This window comes from Myxine glutinosa, chromosome 2 (genome assembly GCF_964187855.1).
Source record: "Myxine glutinosa chromosome 2, kmMyxGlut1.1, whole genome shotgun sequence".
Classification (NCBI taxonomy): domain Eukaryota; kingdom Metazoa; phylum Chordata; class Myxini; order Myxiniformes; family Myxinidae; genus Myxine; species Myxine glutinosa.
Window position 1 is genome coordinate 138006980 of NC_136262.1, and position 24595 is coordinate 138031574.

At 45.2% G+C, this 24595-nt stretch overlaps 1 protein-coding gene across 3 annotated transcripts in view; it reads right to left on the bottom strand.

Moving 5' to 3' along the window:
• Nucleotides 1-24595, bottom strand: part of RPRD2 (regulation of nuclear pre-mRNA domain containing 2) — a 196737-nt gene that overhangs the window by 162703 nt on the left and 9439 nt on the right. For all 3 annotated transcript variants that reach the window (XM_078771718.1, XM_068107064.2, XM_068107063.2), the window contains exon 2: nt 2864-2993. In XM_078771718.1, coding sequence (XP_078627844.1) covers nt 2864-2993 — 130 coding nt within the window. The remainder of the gene's footprint in view (nt 1-2863; nt 2994-24595) is intronic.

Here is a 24595-nt window from a genome sequence, read left to right on the forward strand (position 1 = left end):
CCCCTGCCCCTCCCCCCCCCCTTCCACAGATCTCCTGATGTCCTTGTTCTCTACTGTTGTTGTGCTTGTATGCTTTCCTCTCTCTCCCAATCTTGTCTCCCGCTCCCTTTATTATGTTTTTTTGTGATCGATTTTAGCTGTTACACGAGCCTCAATCTCATATACAAAAAAAATAAATTTATATATGTATGTGAGTGTATTAGTATTGTGCTGATGATGTATGCCTCTGTTTTGGCAGGGGCCCTACTGTCTCATCTACCAGGAGTGAATCCATGTCATGAAATTTGTCAATCTCAGAGCTTCCAGGGTTTTGGGGGTGGCCTGGATGGAGATCCCGGGGGTGGTGAAGCGTAATTCTGGCAGGGGGAGAAGGGGAGCCTGGGCCAAAGGGGGATTGAGGGGGGGAGGATGTAGTCAGAAAGTCAGAGATGAAAAAAGGAGGGAGCTGTAAATGGATAATTATAACTGAGTAAAAATGGATAATTGTCATCTCAGGACCGATCAGAGACAGTCGTGACCAGGAGCTTCTTGGGTAATTGTATCATGTGAACAAGTTGGGCTGGGTCAAAGGAAAAAGGCTTGCTTGTATCGAGTTGGCTAAGAGCCATTTCACAGTTGCTGGGCAGAACTGCTTATCTGTGCTGAGCTGGCAAAAACTTGTTTTATCTGTGGTTTGACCTTGTGCAAAAATGTGAAGCCAATGGTCTGTTACATCAGCTTTTGTTCCTATCTCATGCTACAGCTTGCCTTCTCCCTTCCTATCTTACTATAATTCACCAAATGTCCGTCTGTCTGTCTGTCTGTCTGTCTGTCTGTACGTTCGAAGGTACCGCAAAAACGGCTGAACCAATCGCAACAATATTTTCGGTGGGTAATCCTGGGATCTCCTGGAGTAAAATACAGCATATTGTTTTTCCAATTTCAGCTTTGGCCTCCAGCATTTTCAGGTTTGGACTCCCGCATAACGTTATTTTCCCGGATGCCGCACAAACGGCTGCACCGATCGGACTCGATGACCTCGGACAAAGACCTTTTTTAAGGACATGGGTTGAATCCCTGCTTGAGAGAATGCCAACCCCCCTCCCCACCATCACGGTCATCTCTCCAACTCACAATCACACAAGATATGCGGAAAGGACGACCCAAAACCAATTATCTTCTTTCTGATTCGTATATAAACATCATTAAAAGTAAATAATGACCTCGGCCAAAGTTCAAACGACGTGAGTTTAATCTCTACATGAGAGAATTCCGCATAGCTATTTGGGCGGTGTTTGCGCGAACAGATCGCTGTCTCCATCGATCTTGCCAAGGCCGTAACACCTATCGGCTCAAAATCCTTTTAACTGTTGACTTGGTAGTGTTTACAATGAAGGAAACATTAACAATGTTGTTAAAAGTTTATTTTGTGATTAATTTGTGATTGGAATTATGTTGTTTGGAATGACAAAAGAGATCAAGTTCAAGTAAATGACGACATGTCGTGTTGGTTTCTACTTTCCAAAAGTGAACTTCGCGGATCGCCATATGCAGATTCGCCACGGACCCACGATCGATGTTTCTGTACGTGAACATACCCGTTTGTTTGCAAACGGGTACATTTTTCATGGAAGTCCTTCACGAACTTGCTGTCCATGACTGACGTGCGACTGAGGGTGCTACAGGAATGTGGAATTTATTGGTTTCATGCTTTAGCATTCGCCATATCTGCATTGCCCGTTTGCTTCTGGCCTCCCACCCGTGCGTATCACTAGTTGTAGTAAAACAATTTGTGTCTACATTGGATGCAGTTTTGAGTATAATTTAGAGATTTGCTTGCCTGAGGTCAAACTCCTCTCTCCGTACGTACGTAATTAATAAATAATCCTTTGTCTATCAAGTGTTGTCTGTCATATTTTGATACAGGTGGACAGACTCCCACAGCTGCAAACAAGCCAAAGATCACCATGCGCAATGCCAAGCGTCGGCTGGAGTGGTGTAAAGCTCGCCGCCATTGGACTCTGGAGCAGTGAAAACGCGTCTGGCGTGATGAATCACGCATCACCATCTGGCAATCCTACTGACGAATATGGGCTGGGTGGATACCAGGAGAACTCTACCTGCCCGAATGCATAGTGCCAACTGTAAAGTTTGGTGGAGGAGGAATAATGGGATGGGGCTGTTTTTCATGGTTCGGGCTATGCCCCTTAGTTCCAGTGAAGGGAAATCATAACGCTACAGCATACAATGACATTCTAGACGATTGTGTGCTTCTAACGTTGTGGCAACAGTTTGGTGAAAGCCCTTCCTTTCCTGTTTCAGCATGACAATGCCCACGTCCACAAAGCGAAGTCCACACAGAAATGGTTTCTCGAGATCGGTGTGGAAGAACTTGACTGGTCCGCACAGAGCGCTGACCTCAACCCCATCGCACACCTTTGGGATGAATTGGAATGCCGAATACAAGCCAGGCCTAATCGCCCAACATCAGTGCCCAACCTCACCAATGCTCTCATGGCTGAATGGAAGCAAATCCCCACAGCAATGTTCCAACATCTAGTGGAAAGCATTCCCATAAGAGTGGAGGCTGTTATAGAAGCAAAGGGGGGACCAGGTCCATATTAATGTCCATGATTTTGGAATGAGATGCTCGATGAGTACATACGGGTGTGATGTTTGGGTGTCAACATACTTTTGGCCATGTAGAACGAACACGCGCGCGCACACACGCACACACACGCACACACACACACACACACACACACACACACACACACACACACACACACACACACACACACACACACACACACACACACACACACACACACACACACACACACACACACACACACGACTAATAAATAAATCACAATTAAATCACCTGACAAGAGTAGCTGCCTCCAGAAAAGCCTGCGAGAATTCTTCCCGAAACTCTATTGCATCTTTCCTCTTGCAGTTTTGCACTACGTCGTTCGCCAAGTAGAGCAGGTTAAGCCGATGATCAATTGATGCTGAAAAATAAATGTGTACAATTGGTTATGAGAGTCCAAATTTACATCCAGTCTAACATGCAAGGAACAATCAAGCAAGCATAAGAATCAATTAAGTCATTATTAAAACTAGAGCAATGCGACTGTCACCGATATGCCTCCTCATAGTCCCATAACGGATAGATGCCCTCGTTAACTGCCCTAAAAATAAACAAGTTTGATTTTAATCCCTTCAGCTGTCTTCAAGTTTCATATTTTTACCAGACATGTCAGGTTTCACATCGATCCGTGAAGTGGTTTCAGAGAAGGGATTGTTTTTAATTATCGGCTTTCAAACCAATATGGCTGCCACACCACATGACATATGACCTTATAACCAATACACCAATACAATTAATTACCCCACAAATGAAATAAGAAATAAACTAGAACAATGCAACTGTGTCGCCAATACGCCTCCACATAGTCCCACAGCGGGTAGATGCCATCACTCTGCAATGTATGGGTAGGGGATCACGTTTGTGAAGTTTCATGTTGATCGGATAAGGTTCATTTTTCTATCCAAGATGGCTGCCAAAACACATGACCTATGACATCATCATTTTCAAACTATATGCAACAGTGCTGTTAGATGATATTTGTAAAATTTCGCATCAACAGGGTAAGCGGTTTCAGAGATATAATTATTTAATATTTTCCCTCAATAGAATATGGCTGCCACACCATGTGAGTAATGATGTTTTTGTGATCCACTTTTAATCACCATGCCCAGTCAATGACACACCCAAAGTTTCGAGTCAATCGATTTGGTAGTTTGGCAGAAAGTGTTTTTTAAAGGTTTTAGGTTATATCCAATATGACTGCCAAACCATGTGACCTATGATTTCATAAATTTAATATTTCAATACAAATGGGTCTTAGATCATGGGCATGCCATTTCAGATTTTTAGGATAAGGAGTTTGATTAAAACATTTTTGGCTGGTATACGACTTCACCGATGTCAACATTATCATGCTTTTGTTCCCCATTGGGAGGACTTGACAATGTGCCAAGTTTCAAATTTTTCCATTCAGCGGTTGCCAAGAAATAATTATTTAATTATTTGCAACTAATCCAAGATGGCTGCCATACCACATGACCTATGACCTATGACATCACAATCATCATAAAAACATTCTGCATGGGCGTCGCTCCTACCCTGAAAGTTTTGTCTCACTCGGACAACATGTGATTGCTGAGAAAAATGAGAATTAGCCTGAACGGACGGACAACCCGAAAACAATGCCTGTCCCGGCCACCTTCAGGGGCAGAGTCATAATAGTTGCGCAATTATTATGCAAAATAAGTCATTGAAACGTGTGAAAAACATAGGGTCAATACCCCTGGCACTCACCTGGTAGAATAAACACTATACTGCACTGACTAAAGGTGTTTTAAACAAATTTCAATGCTTGCTAGAAGACAGGGCAGCATGAAGAATCATACCAACATAATCATGAGACTTCAAACAGACAAATAAAAAAATATCTATTTTAGGGGGCAACCTCCCCCACCCCACCCCCCTCTCCCCCCCAAAGTAGATGCCCAATGGGGCAGATTTTTTAAATGCGTGAACAAACTTTAGTCAACACAACAAATCATTTGTGCCAAGTTTCGTCACAATCCCTTCAGCGGTTTCGGAGAAGTGTTTACGGACAGACGGACGGACGGACTGACTGACTGACTGACGACACACCATCACATAAGCTCCCCTGAACTTTGTTCCAGGTGAGCTAAAAACCATCCGGATCCATATCTTCACCAAAATCTAATCAATTTGTCCTTGTCACGCACCCACAACCTGACTACCAAAGTTTGGCCGAATCCACCCACAACTTTGAGATATCCTGCACACAGACAAACAAACAAACAACCAGACAGGAGTGAAACATAACCTCCGCCCACCTACGATGGCAGAGATAAAAGGGTCAAAACCTGAACAGTGCCTTTTTAATTAACGACTTGACTTAACCAACCTATTGAATCCACTGCAGGATGACGGCCTCCCTCAACATGGGTCATTGTGTGCTATTGCAATACGAGGCCATTTAGTAGAGTCAATATACCACGTAACCCCAAAATAATTGCAAAAAAACGTTTTATGACATTTTCTTGTAGTATTTGATGTGGAGAACAACATATCAAAAGTTGGACAATTTCTGCGCATGGGAAAGTCTCCAAAAATGACGTCAAAAAACAAAATGGCCACCGGCAGAAAAACGTCAAAAATATGACAGATAGCCATAAAAAAATTCAAATTGCAAATCTGATGTTTGAACAAATGTTATTTTCACCAATGTTTTTCAAATAACAGTACTTTCTGGAATGAATGTCGCATTTGCAATGATGTCACGACGTCATCTATGACGTCATCAGTGACCTAATCAAGGGAACACTAGTATTACTCACTACCGATGTCATAATGTGTAATATCCAACATTACGGCTTCTCAGATGCCATCTTGTTCATCATCCTCTTCTGTCACTGGTTCATTTGTCATATTGTCACAATTGCTATCTTGGCAATGCCCACATGCACTGGTGCATTCGAGCCCATGCTTTCTGCAGGTACACCATAGGGTTTTGCACCCTCCTGAACAGTTGCAGCGAATCATCTGAAGAAGTACATCTGGAGCAGGGCTTTTGTCTGTCATCACTGGAATGAGTTTTCCCCCTTCTACCCTCCATCCCCATTCGGACGGCTCCATTTCATCACTGCGGCCAATCCACTCCATAACCTGGTAATACGCCCGCAGGGAGTGAAATTTACATGCTGAGGATGTTGGGGGCAGTCTTTCAGGCATGACAAAAGCCTTAGCTCTTGCAACTTTCTTGCAGAGCATATTGTACCTGATAGATGCCAGGGAGTCTTTCTGATTTGCATTGAACAGTGCCACCATTTAGTCTACTTGCCAAGCCTATAGAGCCCTCTTGTGAACCCGGAAATGTTGAGTACCCCAACGTTTTAAGTTAGAAATGTACAGTATGGGTCCCCAGCACTTAGAAACTGCCAGATGCTAACTTGCATATGTTGGGCAATTAGCAAAATTAGCATTAATAGCATTAACCCTATCAAACATAGGCCTGGGACACTGAAATTTCTGTTTCGCTCTATTGCTCCACTTTTGTTCACAGGTATTAGAGGTAACAAAGGCAAGTACCATACCAAACTAGAATAATATGACTATGGGTAAATAATATCCTCAAAATTAAAACACAAGTATACCCAAAATTATCAGAGCTGAAAAATATGTGCACTAGTTACACAACATAAAACTTCCATCAAGAAAGAGCGTCTTGCACTTCTACTACTCTGCACTGTTATAAAGCATATCCTCATCATAAAACTCATCCTCATAGTCTCATCTTCTTCTCCTGACTCTACATTCTTGTCATATTGCTCTTCTTGCTGTGAGTGTGTGAGTGTGTTGCAACATGTACTATCAGAGCCTTTGCAGAAGCAGTAGCTGGTACAAGCCAGGCCTGCAGCTACGCAGCTGCACTTTGCTGTTAAACAGGGCTTTAACCCAGCTTTGCAGCTACAGCTGATCATTTCCAACACGGCAGGAGGAGCAACGGGGCTTGCATCCAGGATGGGCATGATGACTTCCTCTCCCTTCTCGCCTTCCTTCTTATTCCATCCAAACTCTGTTATGTCCACAGCTGGTGGGTCAGGGCACTCTGCTGCTTTCCAAAGCAGCACCTGTAGATGGGCACGCCGTCCATGGAGGAGAGCGTTGCGCTCTGTAGGAGGCAGTGTCTTCAGTGCTGGGGGGGGGGGGTTTGCGCTTTCGGTAGATGTCATATCTGGTGACGTTCAGAGATGCCGACTCCCTCTCGTTGTACAGAGCCAGGAAGAAACCACTCACTGCCTCTGTAATCTGTAAATCAGTTTCCCCCCCCCCCCCAAATCCCTCGCCCTCTCTCAGATCTCTCGATGTCTCCATGTCTCTCGGTCCCTGCTCTCAAATGTTGTGTTTGTGTCCTTCCCCCTCTCTCCCCATCTTGTCTACCGCTCCCTATGTTATATGTTTTATGTGTCGGTTTGTCTTTCTGTGTGATTAATGTTCGCTCTTTCACGAGCCTCGATCTTGTATACAAAAAAAAAAAAAAAAAAAAAAAAAAAAAAAATGCAAGTTAGCATCCGGCAGTTTCTAAGTGCTGGGGACCCATACTGTACATTTCTAACTTAAAACTTTGGGGTACTCAACATTTCCAGGTTCACATTGCTGGCAAGTAGACTAATTGCCCTGCAGCCACTGGTTTCCACAGCATCCTGACTTTGCTTTGGTGAGCAGAACACTTTCGAAGAGTCTTTCATTTCCTTTTCTTTCTTGATGATTCTTTGAAACCCCGATTTCTTTCCGATCCCAAATACTCTGGACGTTGAGTCGCATCCGGTGAACGCATGAATGAACAATAGATCAATACAGGCTGCTTCTCCAAGTATCTTCTTAAGGACCTTGATATTATAGACATTTGATTTTACCTTGTCCGAGCGGAAATAGAGTTCAGTGCAGTTTGTTGTCTCAGCATAGTACAGCAACAGTAGGAGGAGATCCCTCCATCTTCTGGAGATAGAGACGAGCTGACTTCAGATAATTGGGATGGCCAGCGGCCGCAAATAACGGCAAGCAAGCTGAGATGGCACGGAGATGCATCTCCCATGACCCCATTCGATCAGCTGCAACAAGTGCCCGAGCAATTCCTACCATGCGCTGGTAGTTGATCCACAGTGCGCTGGTTTTGGAGGTCCCTGCCAGTTCATTCCTTTTGAGTGTCAAAGCTTTGTCAATCTGGCAAATGCAATCCGATTGCAACAATGACAAAGTCATTTTCACCAGTCTCCATCAGCGTGTAAAGTTTCTCTAGTTCCTTCACCTGGTCCTGAAAACCAGGGTCATCCTCCATTATTTTAGCCACAATGTGACATGTAAGACACTGATCCACCAGCAGGTGCCCACAAAATGCTCGCTGCACTGCTTTTCCACTCATCATGTGTACAATGGCATTTTCACCGTACACCGTATCCAGGATCTCCTTAAGTCCACTGCCATCCATCAAAGTTCCGATTGCTCCCAACAAATTCATGAAAGTATGGAAGCTCCCAAGCAGTAACACCACATTCCTGATTGGGCTATCATCTGGAACAGCATTCACTATCTCAGAAGCCTTCCAAAACAGCGGTTGGTCGAAGGTAATAATGGTTGGCATGTTGTGTTTTGACGCAAGTTTGCATAGGTAATCTAGGGTGGACAGTATACAGGTTTTGTCCCCTGGATTCATGTCAATCATTGGGAGAAACTGTACGGACGACTTCCCTGGATGCTCACACTCCTTGTGTAGTAAATGCATCATGCCTTGCCAACTAGGCGTACTCTTGTTGAAGCGAAAGGACATTTCCCAGAAGATGTCAACTGTGCGGTCACAGGCAGACGAGAAGGGGAGGGGCTGAAATTCAACATTGCGTTTGATCTGCTTTGCATAGCGGTAATCTATAATATCAATCTTTGTCAGTTCGACAAGCTTCAAGTCAGCAATTTTCTGTCTCGAAATGATTTGACTAGCTTGCTTCCCTGGTATGATGGCAGCTATCATGCCCATCCCATGGAAGGTACCCTTTCCATCCAAGGTTATAATGTTATGATCAACATTGTCTCCAGCAAATAGCAAGGACGTATCGAGAATGTTAATGTCACTTCCCAATACATCCGAAGCACGTGAACAAGCCGCATTCACTTCAAACCTTTGCACTTCTGGGTAAGATGAAGAAAACCCCAAGGTTGAAAGACTATCTAGCAAGAACCGTGACCTATACAAATGGTGCATTTGCACTGTGAGACCAAGCTGTAATGGTGCAATTACAGCCCTTGGACGCACTGCTTGAATAACTGCTTGCCCAATACCAGCAACCTTTATGGACGTATCCTTCCCAACGAACAGATGCTGCAGCAAGAATCGCAAACTTGCTGGGACATAATCCAATGCAGGCGCAAGTTTCAGTTCTGCACGAGTTGAATATGTATCCCCAAGTGGCGCAACTGTTGTTTTTATGTCACTTTTGATAAGTTTTGCTGCAGTTTGTAGAATTGCTCGTTTCTGTGCTTCCTCGTCATCTTCCCGAGGTGAATTGTAGTAGTCACGAAGAATCTGGCGGGTTTTTTCCCGAAAGGTCACAATGTTTTTCACACCCTTGCCCTCAGCCACAAATATAGAGTCACCATATCGTTCTAAAAGCTTTTCCTTGAGGTACTGATTTCCATATGCCACGGATTTGCAATCAGTCAAGTATTCTCCCATTTTAGCAACAAGGTCTGATATCGTTAGCTGCTCTTCATCATTTTCATTGAGGAATGTGCAGACCTTTTGAAATGCCTTTTCCTGATCACAGTCCTTTGGTCTTCCAATTTTTCGTCTTTTGGCAGAATCAACTGACCTGAACTGTTTCGGAATTTCCTGCATTGTGCGAAAAGTAACGTTACATGACTGGTGGTAAACACAGTCTGCTGCATGAAGATCGCCCCAAAAATATTCGATGCGGCTTTGAACAGCAATGGCCCATTCATCCATCCGTGTTTTACAATGAACCAATATCGTTTTAACAAATGCCTGTCTTCACATAGCTAAAACTGTCCATTTCTGCATGACTTCGTTTTGGGTCTATCTTCTTGACTTCGGTTCCACAGAAAAAGCAATCTGTTTTGCTGTCATACGGCCCCAAGGAAACACGAGCACTTCCTTTTTACTGATTGAGCAGAATCTGTCCGATCTTTCTTGCTTAAAGCAATGTCCTTTTTGTTTATGTGGTTGTTCCGGCATGTTTTGTGCATACTAGTTCCAGCTTCGACTGATGTCGCCACCTCTTTCGACGCTAGCATGGTTGATACCTTTAGCTCCTTTCTCACGAACCACCACTGTCTCCTCACAATCCAATTCCCTTTGGCATAAGGGGCAGGTTTCTTTGCTTGAGCTCATTTTCTATCCTGGAAAATATTAAAGTTAGGAAACATGTCATCGGTTGAAATGCATATTTACTCACCACTAAATGCTTAATTGGCTATATTTCACATAAATGATTAGCAATTGCCTCCAAACTCTGTAATGTGACAGCTAACATCATAATTAAACATCATACAAAAAGGTAACTTCATAGGTTTAGTGGTTTTTGACATTTAGGCTTCCTTAGATTCAACATTAAAATGCTGGTACGCAACAATCAAAACCTTTTTTTTTTTAAATTTTTTAAATCTTATTACAACAAGTCCAATTAGATTATAACGTAATTACCCCAATTAGGCTATCAGCTAGGGGGGTCAACCGGTACCAAATTGAGGGAGTAAGGCTAATAATGATTTTTGACAAGGTTTTTACCTCTAGAATAAGAAAATATGTGATAGCAAATTCAACGATGTAGCTAAATGTGTGTTATCACCCATTTTCAAAATGGCCGCCACTTTACATACAAAATTTAACGTTGTTGTTGTTTTGTTTGCTTTTTTTTCTGTAGGAACGGTGGTCGGAGCAACGAGCAACGGAGTAGATAGAAAGTAGATGCTATACGATTAGAATAGAAATAATAGTACACACCAAGTGATGAGGTCTACTAATTTTCCAAAATGAACAGCGCCACAGAAAGCAAAGAATGCGTTATACACATGACAAGATCGGATGACGATGATCATCTGGTGAACCCACAAAACTACACATCTTGGTTGACATTACTGGAAGCGGCTAAGGTTAGGAACCATGAACATATCATCAATATTGCCGAGGGGCTTGAGGGCAATGAAGTGCCAGAAATATTCTACCACCGAAAATGTAGGAGCCTGTTCACCATGAAACGCGATTTAAACATGCTAAAGAGGAAAGCCAATGAAGACACTGAATCTGAAGCAGGAGGTAGCAGCGCTCCCAAAAGGCCATGTAGGAGATCATCAGTAGAGAAAAGAGTGTATGATACGGAGTGCATCTTCTGTCGCAGAGACAAGTATGTGAAGGGGTCTCATACACGTGAAAAACTTTCACAAGTTGTTCAACTCAGAGCAGATGAAAGATTGAGAGAATGTGCAATAAAGAAAAATGACAAGGATATGATAGCGCTTACCAGTCGAGATATTGTGGCAGCAGAAGCGTGTTACCATTTCTCATGCTACAGGAATTACAACAGAGAATGTATACAGCCTGAGGTTGAAGGTGCAGATGGACCCGATGACACAGATGATTTTGCACAGTATCAGAGGATCGAGAAAGAAGCATATGCAAAACTTCTCACCTATATCAGAACAGACGTAATCCCAAACAAGACCATCATACCAGTCATGTCACTCACTGCTAAATTAGAAGAATACATGCTGTCTGATGGGATTGATTGTCTAACGCAGTCCACAAAGAAACATGTTCATAGAACGCTTGAATATGAGCTGGGGAGTTCGGTGAAGATATTTCCAGATGACAAGGGAAAGTTGGTGATGGTACCAGACAATGTATCATTGGAAGATGCTGTCTTGCAAAATCAATGTCTGCAAAGGGAACTCAAAATATGGAAAAACAAAGTGAAAGACTCCAACAAGATCATAGATCAAACATCAGCGACAATTCGTACAAAAATCAAAGACATGAAACCCACACCCTGGCCATACCATCCATAAGATGCTGAGGATGTAACACCTATTCCATATGAGCTGGAGCGGTTTCTCATTGGGCTGCTAACTGGAGACCCGACAAGTAAGGTTCAATCATCTAGGATAACCACCCTGGTCCAGTCATTTAGTCAGGACATGATATATGCTGACACGTGGAAAGCACCAACCACCAAAACATATGATGCTTTCGTACGCAGTTAAAACTCTCACTGGCAACATCGAGATCATACGCACACTGAACAAGTTCGGACATGGAGTGTCTTATGACCAGCTAGAAGAGAATGACAGCCCTGTGTGTTGAAAAGCTAGCAACAGAACTCAACCAGCAAGTTGCTCTTCCAACATCCATCAAACCTCATATCCATACGCAGTTGGCGTGGGATAACATAGACAGACTTGAAGAAACACTAACAGGCAAGGGAACTATCACATCGCGTGAATGGAATAGCAGTGCAATCCAAGATCTATGGACCGCTTCCTCCTCCCAAACCAAATCTTCCACCAGCTAAGAAACTCAAGAAGAGGACCCTTAATATGGAGTCCGAAGAGCTAGAAGTATATGTAGCTGGTGCACGTGTGGGTCCCCAGCCTCTCCAGAATAATGACAACTTTGTCTTAGACGCCAGAAAAGCATCCCAAGAGGCCAGAAGCAAGAATCTACTATGGGTCGTAGCAAGACAAGACGTAGGGAAAACCCTTTATGCAACCGTCGGTGACAAGTGCCACAAGATAACCTCCGAAGGCCACGAGGTGGTTCCAGAGCTCCAATGCCAACAAGAAGAAGCAGATGGAAGGCTCCTCTTCCATGCTGCCCATGCTGCTAAGGAGGGCTTCCCAGCTGTAGTAATCTCTTCAGAGGACACAGATGTTTTCATCATGTGTGTTGCTTTCCATGACAAGTTTGGAGCACCGTTATTCCAGAAGTTCCATTCTAAGACCAGACGAAGAGTGCCATATTGAGTAGTTTTGAGTTTGAATTGAGTGAGAAGAGTTTTTGTGAAATTGGGCGCCATATTGGATTCTATCTTCTTGGATTAAAGTTCAGATGATGTATTTCATACTTTAAGAGAGTTGTGAAGTCTTAAACATCTCAAAACGCAATGCTATTTGTTACAAATTCCTACAAGAATATGAAACATGGTGTTTTTAATAGAAAAACATGCATTTTGGCGGCCATTTTGAAAATGAGGTGATAACACCCATTTAGCTACATGGTTGAATTTGCTATCACATATTTTCATATTCTAGGGGTAAAGACCTATCCAAAAATCAATATTAGGCTTACTCCCTCATTTTGGTACCAATGGACCCTATTTTGGGTGTCTGGCTGATGGCCTAAATCATCATCAATAAGTGGTGGTGGTCTTAATCTGGTATGTTCCATCTTAATAGTGTCAAGTGAAAACGGGGGCAGATTTGGGCCATTTTTTAATGTCAGAAATTTTTACTTTCCTGTGCTCCATTTCTGTCCAACTTTTAATATGTTGTTCACTATGCCTTAAAGTACAAGAAATAACCATAAAACGCTTTTTTGCAATTTTTTGGGGGTAGGGGTATTTTGGCGCTATATTGACTATACTAATTGAACTTCAATTGTTTTTTTCATCTCTCTATCTGAACTTTGGTCTACCTCTTCTACTTCCAGAGCCTTCTCTGCATTACCAGCTTGCAATTATTGTTGGCCATCGGTTGTGCGTTCCTCTTGCTACGTGCCCCGCCCAGTTCTGTTTCAGTATTTTGATTGTGACAGAATGTCAAGGAATTTTGTTTTCCGACGCATTCATTTCACTTCTTCTCCATCAAGGTTATGCCAAGGCAGCATCTTTCCAAATTTGTTTGCATGATGATCAGTTTGTTTGTATTTTCTACATCTTCGTTGGAGACCATCATTCACTGCCATATCATTGTTGCTGGGACAACACACTGGTTGTAAACATACCTTTTCAGACACAATCGCAGTTAGCTTTTCATGACATTTTAAAATCTTCCAAATTTCAAAATCTTCCAAATGCCAAGCTGATAAAGTACGTCTCTTCATTTCTTCAAAGTGATCCATATCCTTTTGTACTCGTCGTCATAAGTAAATGCAATAGCTGGTTTCTTTCAAATGTGCAATGATCAATTTGAATCTTTTCCCTTTTTGTAAAGCTCAGATAAACATCAATATTTGCTCTAGCCATATTCATTTTTAGTTCAACCTTTTGACTCTCCAAATTTAGCTCTTCCTTCAGACATTTTTTTTTTATACCAAGTCAAGGCTCGTATAAGAGCATACACATAAAACATATAATAAAGGGAGTGGGAGACATGAGGGAAGCACAACAACAGCAGAGAACAGGGACATCGGGAGATCTGTGGAAGAGAGGGCTGGGCAGGATACATGGGATAAACAAGATGAATACTACAAGGACTTTCAGGAAATAAAACAGGGGATTTGAAGGAGGTGGGTTTGCGGTGTATAAACGGGGTTAGAAAAGATCAATGTTTTGAATGGGGGACGATAAGAGATGGTGGTGAACAGCTGTTTTAAAGACCTGGAGGGAGGAGTGGGATTGAAGGGAGTGGGGGAGTTTGTTCCAGAGACAGGAAAAAAGATGAATGAAAGAGTGAAGGGGAATAGAGAGACTTGATTTTGGCAGTTTCACCAGAAGAGGGTTGCTGGCAGATCTTGTGCGTCCTGCATGAATATTTGGGGAACAAAACAGACAGAGCAGGGGGGGGCAAGGCCAGAGAGGAGTCGGTAGACGACGGAAAGACCGCCAACCTGCTTGCGGTGAGAGAGAGAAAGGCCCTCAGAATCAGCTTCATCGCGGGAGATACCAACGATTCTGAAAGCTTTGGTTTCGACAGCATGAAGTTCAGCTAGGTGAGAGGCAGATGCACCAGCTCAGAGGGGAGAGCCAACCGCAGCTTGATGGAGCAGTACTCCATCAAGCTGCAGATGAAAGCTTTGTGGTGAAGAGCTCAGTAGTACCCAGAAAGGACTTCGCATGAAGGAGAATGCCCAGTCGGCGAATGGCTTTGGAGGCCAGCTTGGAAATGTGGTTTTCCCAGGAAAGATAATGGCAGATATTGAGACTCAAAAGCTTGCGTGACAGAATTTCTGCGAGAAGATTATTGAGAAAGTAAAGGGAGGGTTGTCCAGATAGTCTTTTCGGAGAGACAAAGTGAGAGTGTGAGATTTGTCAGGATTGAAAGACATGTTCCACTTGTTTGACCAGATTGTGATGTTATCCAGGTCTGCAGAGAGTCAAGAGGCTGCCACCTGCCGATGTGAGGATTGAGATATGGAGCGGCAGTGAGTGGAATCATCAGCAAAAAGATAGAGGATTTTCCAGAGAATCAGATTTCATTAATGAAGACCAGAAAAAGCACAGGGCCCAAAACACTGCCTTGAGGAACCCCAGCCTGGACAGGAAGAGATGAGAGAATTCCATGTAGAGCCAGATGTTGACTACGATCGGAAAGTAAGTCTGCAAGTCATGCGTGGAGGTTACCATGAACACCATAAGAGGAGAGTCTGGTGAGCAGGGCAGGGTGCCAGACCGTATTGAATGCACGATATATGTCAAGGGAGACAGCTCTGATTTCCTGTTTGGCATGGAGGACCTCCATCCAATGTTGAGACAGCAGAAGCAGCATGTCCAGAGTAGAGTGACCTGGCATGAATCCAAATTGATGATCCAAGATCAAGCCATTGGAAAAGAGGAAGGATTTGATGATGTCAGAAGTGATGATGGATTCCTTGACCTTGCTGATTATTGGGAGCAGGATGATTGGTTTGTAGTTGCAGGGATCTGTTTTTGCACCTTTTTGTGTAAAGCGGTAATGTTGTCCGATTTCCAAGCTGGTGGCAGATGACCTTGAGCAAAAGCGAGGGTGAAGAGAACAGAGAGAGGGTGAGATAGAGCGGCAGAGCAGGATTCTAGGACCCGTGGGCTAAATGCTGTCTGGTCCAGTTGCAGAATCAGAGTCTAGGTTTGACAGAAACTGTACCTTGTCAGGAGAGGACACAGGAGCAGCTGGGGTTGACTGGGTATGGTGGGTACAGAGAGAGATGGGTTTGGGACACAAGATTTTGAGACAAATACAGAGTTTAGGAATTCAGCTTTTTCAAGTGCGGTGTCACCTGCGTAGCTGTTTGAGGTAAGGGAGGGGATGAAAGGGGAACAAGCGTTACGCCTAGGTCCCCTGTCGGTGAAGTGATAAGAGTTGACAAAGTGGAAGACGCAAGGGGCCATCTTGGATTTTGACATGGCGACCTAATTTTCAATAGGGTTCTTCCTTATGCCTAGATACACCCACACACCAGATTAGAAGTTGGTACTTCACTTATTTTTCAAGATATTCCACTCACAAGGTTCAGACATATATATATGGTGGCGGCCATCTTGGATTTTGACGTGGGTTGCACCCACACACCAAATTTGAATGCGGTCCTTTGCTCACGCACGCACGTACGCACGCACGGAGCAGAAAACCATCGTCCCCTTTCGCTCCGCGGTGCGACGGGGGACAAAAAGACCCCCCTGTGTGCACAAGGGTTAATTAATATTTTATTTATACATACGATGATACGAGTCGCCACCTGCCATCATCGCTCGCAGTTCGATTATACATTCTTGATTAATTGCGACAAAAACGGCCGGCATTTTCCCAAATATTTTGATATCCTGAAATCCGGATTTGAATACATGGAAGAAGATTTAGAACTGTTGAATCCCATGGAGAAGAACTGTCCACTGAAGAATTTGAAGAACTTGAAGAACTTGTCACCCAAACGTCTCATGGAGAAGACAATGAAGAATATGATGAAGAGCCAGAAAAGGCAGAATTAACCACCAAACTGCTGCAGGAGCTCTTCAAGGCAACAAAAACTGCCCAAGAAATTGCTGAAAGGATAGATCCTTTTGTGGAAAGAAGCCTGAAGTTCAAGTGGGCCATAGAGTCAGCTTTAAATCCCTACATAGAACTTCACAGGGAGTTAAAACAGAAGGCAAAGCAAGTGCCTATAACACAATTATTTAGGCCAAGTTCAACAGCTACCAGCAGCACTTCAACCCCTTCCATCAGCAATTCAACCCCATCCTCCGGCAAATCATCACCCAAACCTCCAACAACCACCTCACAAGAACGTGTTATTTTGCAATACTACAGTACTATTTTGATACTGACACTTATTTTAATGTATATTTAATAATTCTGCACCATTCCATACAAAGAAACATGTTTAAAAAAAAAAGCAAGAAAGCCTGTTTTAGGGTCAGTTTTTTGTGAGCCTGGAACATATCCCCAATTTCCCCATACGCTTAATGATTCCTCAAACGTGAATTCCTCCAACACGAGGTTATCCCAGAACGTATCTCCCGCATTGAAGGAAGTTTTACTATATATATATATATACACTACCGGTCAAAAGTTTTAGAACAACTCCATTTTTCTAGTTTTTATTGAAATTTAAGCAATTCAAGTCCAGCGAATAACCTGAAATGGTACAAAGGTAAGAAGTAAACTGCTCGAGGTTAAAAAAAACGTTTAGGTTAGCAAACACGGGAAAATAATATAAATTGCACAGTTATATTGTAAAAAAAAAAGGCCTTCTTCAGGGAACATGTAATGGGTTAACAACTTACAGCTGTTCTGCAGCAAAGTAAGTAAATTAAGCCTTGAAAGTTGATGCAAACAATTCCTTCAGGTGTCCCAACCTCTGCTGATTACTTGATTACAAACCCCCTGTCTGTATAAAAGCAGTATTGGAACAGACTGTTATTACACCCTCTGAAGCATTATTTGGACAATATTGTACTGCAGGAAGTAGTATTGTTGCGGTTTTGAGTTTTGGTAACAGTCAGTATAATAAAGGTTAAATTTCCCCCTCATAGTTAGTCGCACAACAACATGTAGCCTCGCGATAGTGCAGTTATCTCTTAGTATTTGTGAGCATAGTCCTTTCCTGTGTTAGTTTTGCGTTAAGTAGAGTAAGGAGAATAGGTCCTCCTCCTCCTACGTCCATTGCCTTATCCCACCTCCATTGCCTCATGCCTCTTTGTGCTGCCTTTGGTTCTTTTGGCGCGAATTAAAACGAGGCAGGCCTAGGAGAGTCGGGGCGGGACCGAATGAGAGCGGGAGAGGAGCTGACGGTAAGCGCGAGCCGCCAATTGGGGCTCGGGGAGTGTGGCTGCAGCACTGCGTCACGGGGTGTGGTTGGAGCGTTCGAGAAGGTTCGGGGCGTATCGATATAAGCGGTTGCGCAAAGCCTCCAGGAGCAGTTGAGTTCCATGAGCAATTGAGGTACGAGGACTGGGTTGGCATCTAGCAGGGCGGTGAGTTACAGCAGTAGAGGACTTTGAAAGATACGGGATCGGCGAAAGACGCGCATGACCCAGGATACGCGCTCGTATGAAAGTGACGCTCGGTTGAGCTTGAAGCCGGGCCGCATATAGTGCATTGAGTTACGCAAGTGATAACGCGCTGTGTAACCGCCAGCCGCGCTGAGAGACGCGTACTTTTCCTTCCTACATCATCGGCTGCTTTTTGTTCGGGAGACGCGCTACGAGGATCCTTCCACCGCCTGCTTGCCATCATCGCGGGATGTGCTGGGACCGTGGAGAGCCGGACAGGGCCGTTCCTGGACGACCAAGTCGGCGTGTTTGGCCTGAACATCATCCTGCCTGCAATCCCCTGTGCGAGTGTGAACGGGCCCGAGTCTGGGTATTAAGAATAAGACTGCTTAAGTTCTGCTCTGTGTCTCTGCTTCTACCGATCATTGTACATAATATTGGGAATAATAATTAAACCTGTGTTCTTCCTTCCATTCGATTGTTCTTGTGATTTCCACCATTGACTAAGCGTGGTACGAGTAAAACCGCTCTAATCGGGGTCCAATATTAACGGTGACTGCACGGACCACGTGGTACGCAATCCGCTCGGTGTACTCAAATTACACGTGGCTCGTGCGAGGCTTGGCTCCCCGCTTCCGTGGCAGCGCGGGTATTTAGGTACGAGCGAGACTTGGTCCCGAAACCCTACCTTGCGTTTGCCCGGAAGAGGCGTTTCACGTCTCTCGGTTCCGCCAAGCACAGAAAGAACTAGGGGCTTAATCCCCCCTTAGTAAGGGTAAGAAGGGCGGCAGAAAAACGTAACAGTATATTGCTATCATAATGGCGAGAAAAAGGCAATTAACAAAGGAAGACAGACAGACCATTATAACCCTTAAAAGTGTAGGTTTTTCCTTTGGCGAAATTGCAAAGAAAGCGAAGGTGTCAGTGAGTACAGTTTCCTACACCATCAAAAGGCACTTGGAAAATGGAGGAAACACTGACAGGAAGAGGTCTGACAGAACCAAAGCCACAACAGAATCAGAAGACAAGTTTCTGAGAGTCAACAGCTTGCGTGATAGGCGGCTCACAGGACAACAGCTTCAAGCACAGCTTAACACTGGTCAAAGTAAGCAAGTCTCAGTTTCAACTGTGAAGAGAAGACTTTTAGCTGCAGGTTTGGCAGGTCGAGTGGCAGTAAGAAAGCCATTGCTAAGATGGCAAAATAAGAAAGAGGCTTGCCTGGGCCAAGAAGCATCACCAGTGGAGTACTGAAGACGGGAAGAAGGTCTTATGGACCGATGAATCAAAATTTGAAATCTTTGGTTCATCACGCAGGGTTTTTGTACACCGTCGAGTAGGCGAAAGGATGGTTCCTCAGTGTGTGACACCAACTGTCAAACATGGAGGAGGAAGCATGATGGTCTGGGGCTCTTTTGCTGGATCCAGAGTCGGCGACTTGCACAGAGTGACTGGCACCCTGAACCAAAAGGGCCACCACAGCATTTTGCAGCGCCATGCAATACCCTCTGGTATACACCTACTTGGTCAGGGGTTCATCCTACAGCAAGATAATGACCCTAAACACACCTCCAGGCTATGTCAAAACTACCTTCGAGGAAAAGAACAAGACAGTAGGCTTCAAATCATGGAATGGCCAGCACAGTCTCCAGACTTAAACCCCATCGAGCTGGTTTGGGATGAACGAGACAGAAGGGTTAAAGTAAAGCAACCTACAAGTGCAACACATTTGTGGGAACTTCTGCAACAGTGTTGGGAAGAACTTCCCGAACAATATTTGATTTCCATTGTAGAAACAATGCCAGGAGTGTGTTCGGCGGTTATATCTGTAAAAGGTGGCTACTTTGCTGAGTCAAAAATTTAAATTAAATTTTGTTAAACAAAATGATTCTATGATTTCTTTTTTATCTCCAATTGTTTATTTGTTCTCTGTACAATTCTAGTGATGGCAATGTACAAAAGAGCGCACACAGCTTTAAGGATGAAGGACAGGAACAGTGGTGAGTTTGAGGTGAAGGTGGGAGTGCATCAGGGGCCGGTACTAAGTCCACGACTGGAGGTGCTGGCTCAGAACGTTAAGGAGGGTTTAATAATAATAATAATTCATTTATTTTGTATAGCGCTTTTCAAGAAGCCCAAAGGTGCTTTGACAGAGTGCAAAACATAATGCATAACAATACATGAAAACAACAATTGCAAAAAGACAAGAATCAATAGGGAAATATTTAAAGCAAAAGCAGGGAGAAGGAGAAGAGATAGTCAGGGGTTAAATGCTGTGGGTTGAATGTTGAATGCAGTGTTGAACAGGTGGGTCTTTAGTGATGTTTTGAATGTGGTGAGTGAGGAGGAGTCTCTGATGGTGTGAGGTAGTGAGTTCCAGAGGGTGGGAGCAGCGATGGAGAAGGCCCTGTCCCCCCAGGATCTGAATTTGGTCCGGATGGGGGGGGGGGGGGAGGGGTCAGGAGGTTGGTACCAGCAGAGCGGAGGTTGCGGGTGGGAGTGTGTCTGGAGAGGCGGTCAGCCAGGTAGGATGGGGCCAGGTTATGGAGGGCTTTGTATGTCAAGAGGAGGATTTTGTACTGGATTCTCTGGGGGATGGGGAGCCAGTGAAGCTTGTAAAGGACGGGGGTGATGTGGTCACGGGTCCGGGAATGGGTGAGTAGACGGGCAGCGGAGTTCTGAATGTATTGGAGTTTATTGGTGATTTTTTAGGGTGAACCATAGAGGAGGCTATTGCAGTAGTCCAGACGGGAGGTGATGAAGGCGTGGATGAGGGTTTCTGCAGCCACGGAGGAGAGGGATGGACGGAGACGGGCGATGTTTTTCAGGTGAAAGAAGGCTGTCTTTGTGATCTGTTTAGTGTATTTGTCGAAGGAGAGGGTTTGGTCAAAGATGACGCCAAGATTCCAGATGTGAGGGGAGGTGGATACTGGGATATCGTCGATGTTGAGGGCAAAGTTATGGGTGGATTTTGTGAGCGTTTTTGGGCCAATGATGATTATTTCAGATTTATCACAGTTAAGCTTGAGGAAGTTGATTTGAAGCCAGGATTTTATTTCAGTGATGCAGTTTGTCAGGATAGAGTGGGTGTCGGTGGAGATGGACTTGGTGGAGATGAAAAGCTGGATGTCATCGGCGAAGCAGTGGAATTGGAGACCATGACGGCGGATTAAGTGACCGAGGGGAGACAGGTAAAGGATGAAGAGGAGGGGGCCAAGAACTGAACCTTGGAGGACACCTCGGGGGAGGGGAGCAGTGGGGGATTTGCAGTTATTGATGAAGATGAACTGGCGTCTGTCAGAGAGGTATGATTTCATCCAAGAGAGGGCAGTGCCGGTAACGTTAAAGGTGGATTTAAGTCGGGTGAGGCGGATGGTGTGATCGATGGTGTCAAAGGCAGCGCTGAGGTCGAGGAGGACGAGAATGTTGAGGTTGCCAGCGTCAGAGGAGAGGAGAAGGTCGTTGGTGATTTTGAGGAGAGCAGTTTCAGTACTGTGGTTGGAGCGGAATCCGGATTGGAATGTTTCATACAGGTTATTGGCAGAGAGGTGATGTTTGAGTTGAGTGGCTACAGCGCGTTCCAAAACTTTTGACAGAAAGGGTAGGTTGGAGATGGGTCTGAAGTTGTTTAGGGTGTCAGGGTTTAGACCAGGTTTTTTTAGAATGGGGTTAACAGCAGCAATTTTGAGGGAAGGTGGGACGATGCCTGTAGACAGGGAGGAGTTTATTGTTGCAATGATAAGTGGAGAGAGAGCAGGGAGGGAGGCCTTGACAAAGCTGGAGGGGATGGGGTCAAGAGTGCAGGTGGCAGTTTTCATTCCTATGAGGAGTTCAGAGAGGTCAGTAGGGGAGATTGGGGAGAACCGAGACAGGGGATGGCAGGACAAGGGGGGGCAGGTGGTTGGAGGGGGAGCGGGTGCGGCGGTGGTCAAGCTGTTGTAGATGTTGTCAATTTTGCGTTGGAAGAAAGAAAGGAAGGAGATGCAGTTGTCTACTGTGAATGACTGGGTGGTGGTGTTCAGGGGGCGGAGGAGTTTGTTTATTGTCGAGAAGAGTGCTTTTGGGTCTCCGGAGCCAGAGTGGATAATTTGAGAGTAGTAGGCGGAGCGGGCGCAGGAGAGGGCATCTTTGTAGTGTTGTAGGTGGTCCTTGTAGGCTTGGGAGTGAACTGTGAGACCTGTTTTATTGCGGAGTCTTTCAAGTTGGCGAGCACGAGTTTTCATCAGGCGGAGTTCAGGGGTAAACCAGGGAGCAGAATGGGTGAAAGAAACTGTTTTGGTTTTTACAGGCGCAAGCTGGTCAAGGCAGGAGGAGAGAGTGTGGTTGTAGTAGTCAGTGAGGTCGGAAGGGGTGTGGAGGTCAACGAAGGGAGCAGTGGACATTTTTTCAGAGAGGGTGGATGAGAATGAGGTAGGTGAAAGAGCGTTTAGCTCACGGAAGTTGATAGTGCGATAATGTCTTGGTGTTGGGGTGGGGATGTTGATGGTCATAGTGATAGCTAAGTGGTCAGAGAGGGTGAGGTCGGAGCCAGAGAGATAGTGCAAAATTAATCCAGTGGAGCAGACAAGGTCCAAAATGTGACCACGGATATGGGTAGGAAAGTTGACATGTTCAGTGAGGTTAAAGCAGGTGAGTAAATCAGTGAAGTCAGTGGTTATTGTGGAGTCAGTGGAGTCCATGTGGATATTGAAATCACCAAGGAGGAGGATTGAGGGGGACAGGGAACATAGCTGGGTCAGAAAGTAGGAGAAGTCAGACAGGAATGATGGGTGTGGTTTGGGAGGGCGGTAGACGACAGCCATGACTGACTGCGTGCGACCAGAGTTTAAAAGCCAGGTGTTCAAATGATGAGGATGAGGCGATGGGGATGAGGCTGGTCCTGATGTCCTGACGGTGGATAACTGCAAATCCCACAACCTCGGCCCTCCGAGCGTGGTTTATTGACGTAGGAATATCCATTGGGTGTGGTGAGGTTGAGTGTGTAGTAGTCCAGAAGTTGTTGCCAGGTTTCGGTGAGACAGAGAAAGTCCAGTTTGTTATCCAGGATGTATTCGTTCAGGATGAGGCTTTTGTTGTTGAGGGACCGGGCGTTGAACAGGGTGAGCTTGATGTTGTTTTGAACAGCAGGGATGAATTCAGGTGATTTAGCCAGGGCTCGTAGGCAGGAGGTGCGATCGTGTGCGTTGCTGTGACCAGGTGCGCTGGGCCGAAGAGTGAGAGTGCGCTGAGCCGACCAGAGGACGGGGATGGAGTGACCTGATTGCAAATATACAAACTTACGACCGGAGCCACGGTGAATGTACCTGGGTCGTCGTCGGAGTCCATTTGATTTGATGGCAGAGATGCATGATGGGGTGGAGCGGGTATTGAGCAGAAGGAGCCTTGCGGCGGAGTACCGCAAAGCCATGCCAGGCAGGAGCGGAGAGACGAGACGAGGCCAAGGTTGAGGAGGTGAAACAATGGTCCCAACCCACGGGAGCGGGCCCGAGGAAACGAAGGAGCCAGGTAGGTGAAGCCAGGAGCAGAGCCGGGACCAAGCGGAGGGCAGGCAGGAGCAAAGAGACGATCATGAGGCCAAGGTTGATCACGGCAAAGCAGCAAATGCAGCGGCAATCGACCGCCGCCGCTACAAATCTAGATCACGGCGGGAAACCGCCACCAAACCGCTGCGATGGTCACAACCCATGAGAGCGTGCCCGAGGAAACAGCGAGCAAGCGAAGGAGCCGGGCAGGCGAAGCAGGGAGCAGAGCCGGGGCTATGCAGAGGGCAGACTCAATGGCCAAAAAATCCGCACGACCACCAAAAAACCAAGCAACTGACAGTGGCCCGGTCGAAGAAGCGGCGAGCATGTGACGCCTGCGTCCTCTTCATACCGGACCGGAAGCGGAAGTGAGTATGGATGGACTGAAGGAAAAGATGAACAAGTGGAAGGAATGTATGGAGACAAAAGGTCTGAAGGTGAATATCGGAAAGACGAAGGTGATGGCAAGTGGTAAAGCATGTGGTGAGGTGGAAAGAAATGGGAAGTGGCCATGTGCTGTGTGCAGGAAGGGTGTCGGAGTGAACTCCATTCAATGTACAATGTGCGCTGAGTGGGTTCATCAAAAATGTAGTGGTCTGATAGGGTCATTTACCAGTGTGGCAGCTACATTCAAATGAAAGGTGTGCACAGAGGGAGCTGCAGATGGAGGAAATGTTGAGTTGGATCTTGGAAAAGGCGTGAAGCTGGAAGGTGTGAAAACATTTTGCTACCTCGGAGACATGCTGAATGGAGAAGGTAGATCAGACTCGGCAATGGTTGCTGGAGTGAGATGTGCATGGAAGACGTTTCGGGAACTGAGTGGCGTGCTGACAAGGAGGGGAGTGTAGTTGAAGCTGAAGGGAAAGGTGTATGGTGCATGTGTGAGAAGTGTTATGATTTATGGGAGTGAGACATGGGTAATGAATGTAGAGCAGCATCTAAGGCTGGAAAGGGTGGAAATGCAAATGGTTGGGTGGATGTGTGGAGTATCGTTGAGAGAGAGGAAGACAAATGCTGAATTGCGAAGGATGATGGGAATAGAGACTGTGATGGATGCTGTAAAGAGAAACAGGTTGAGATGG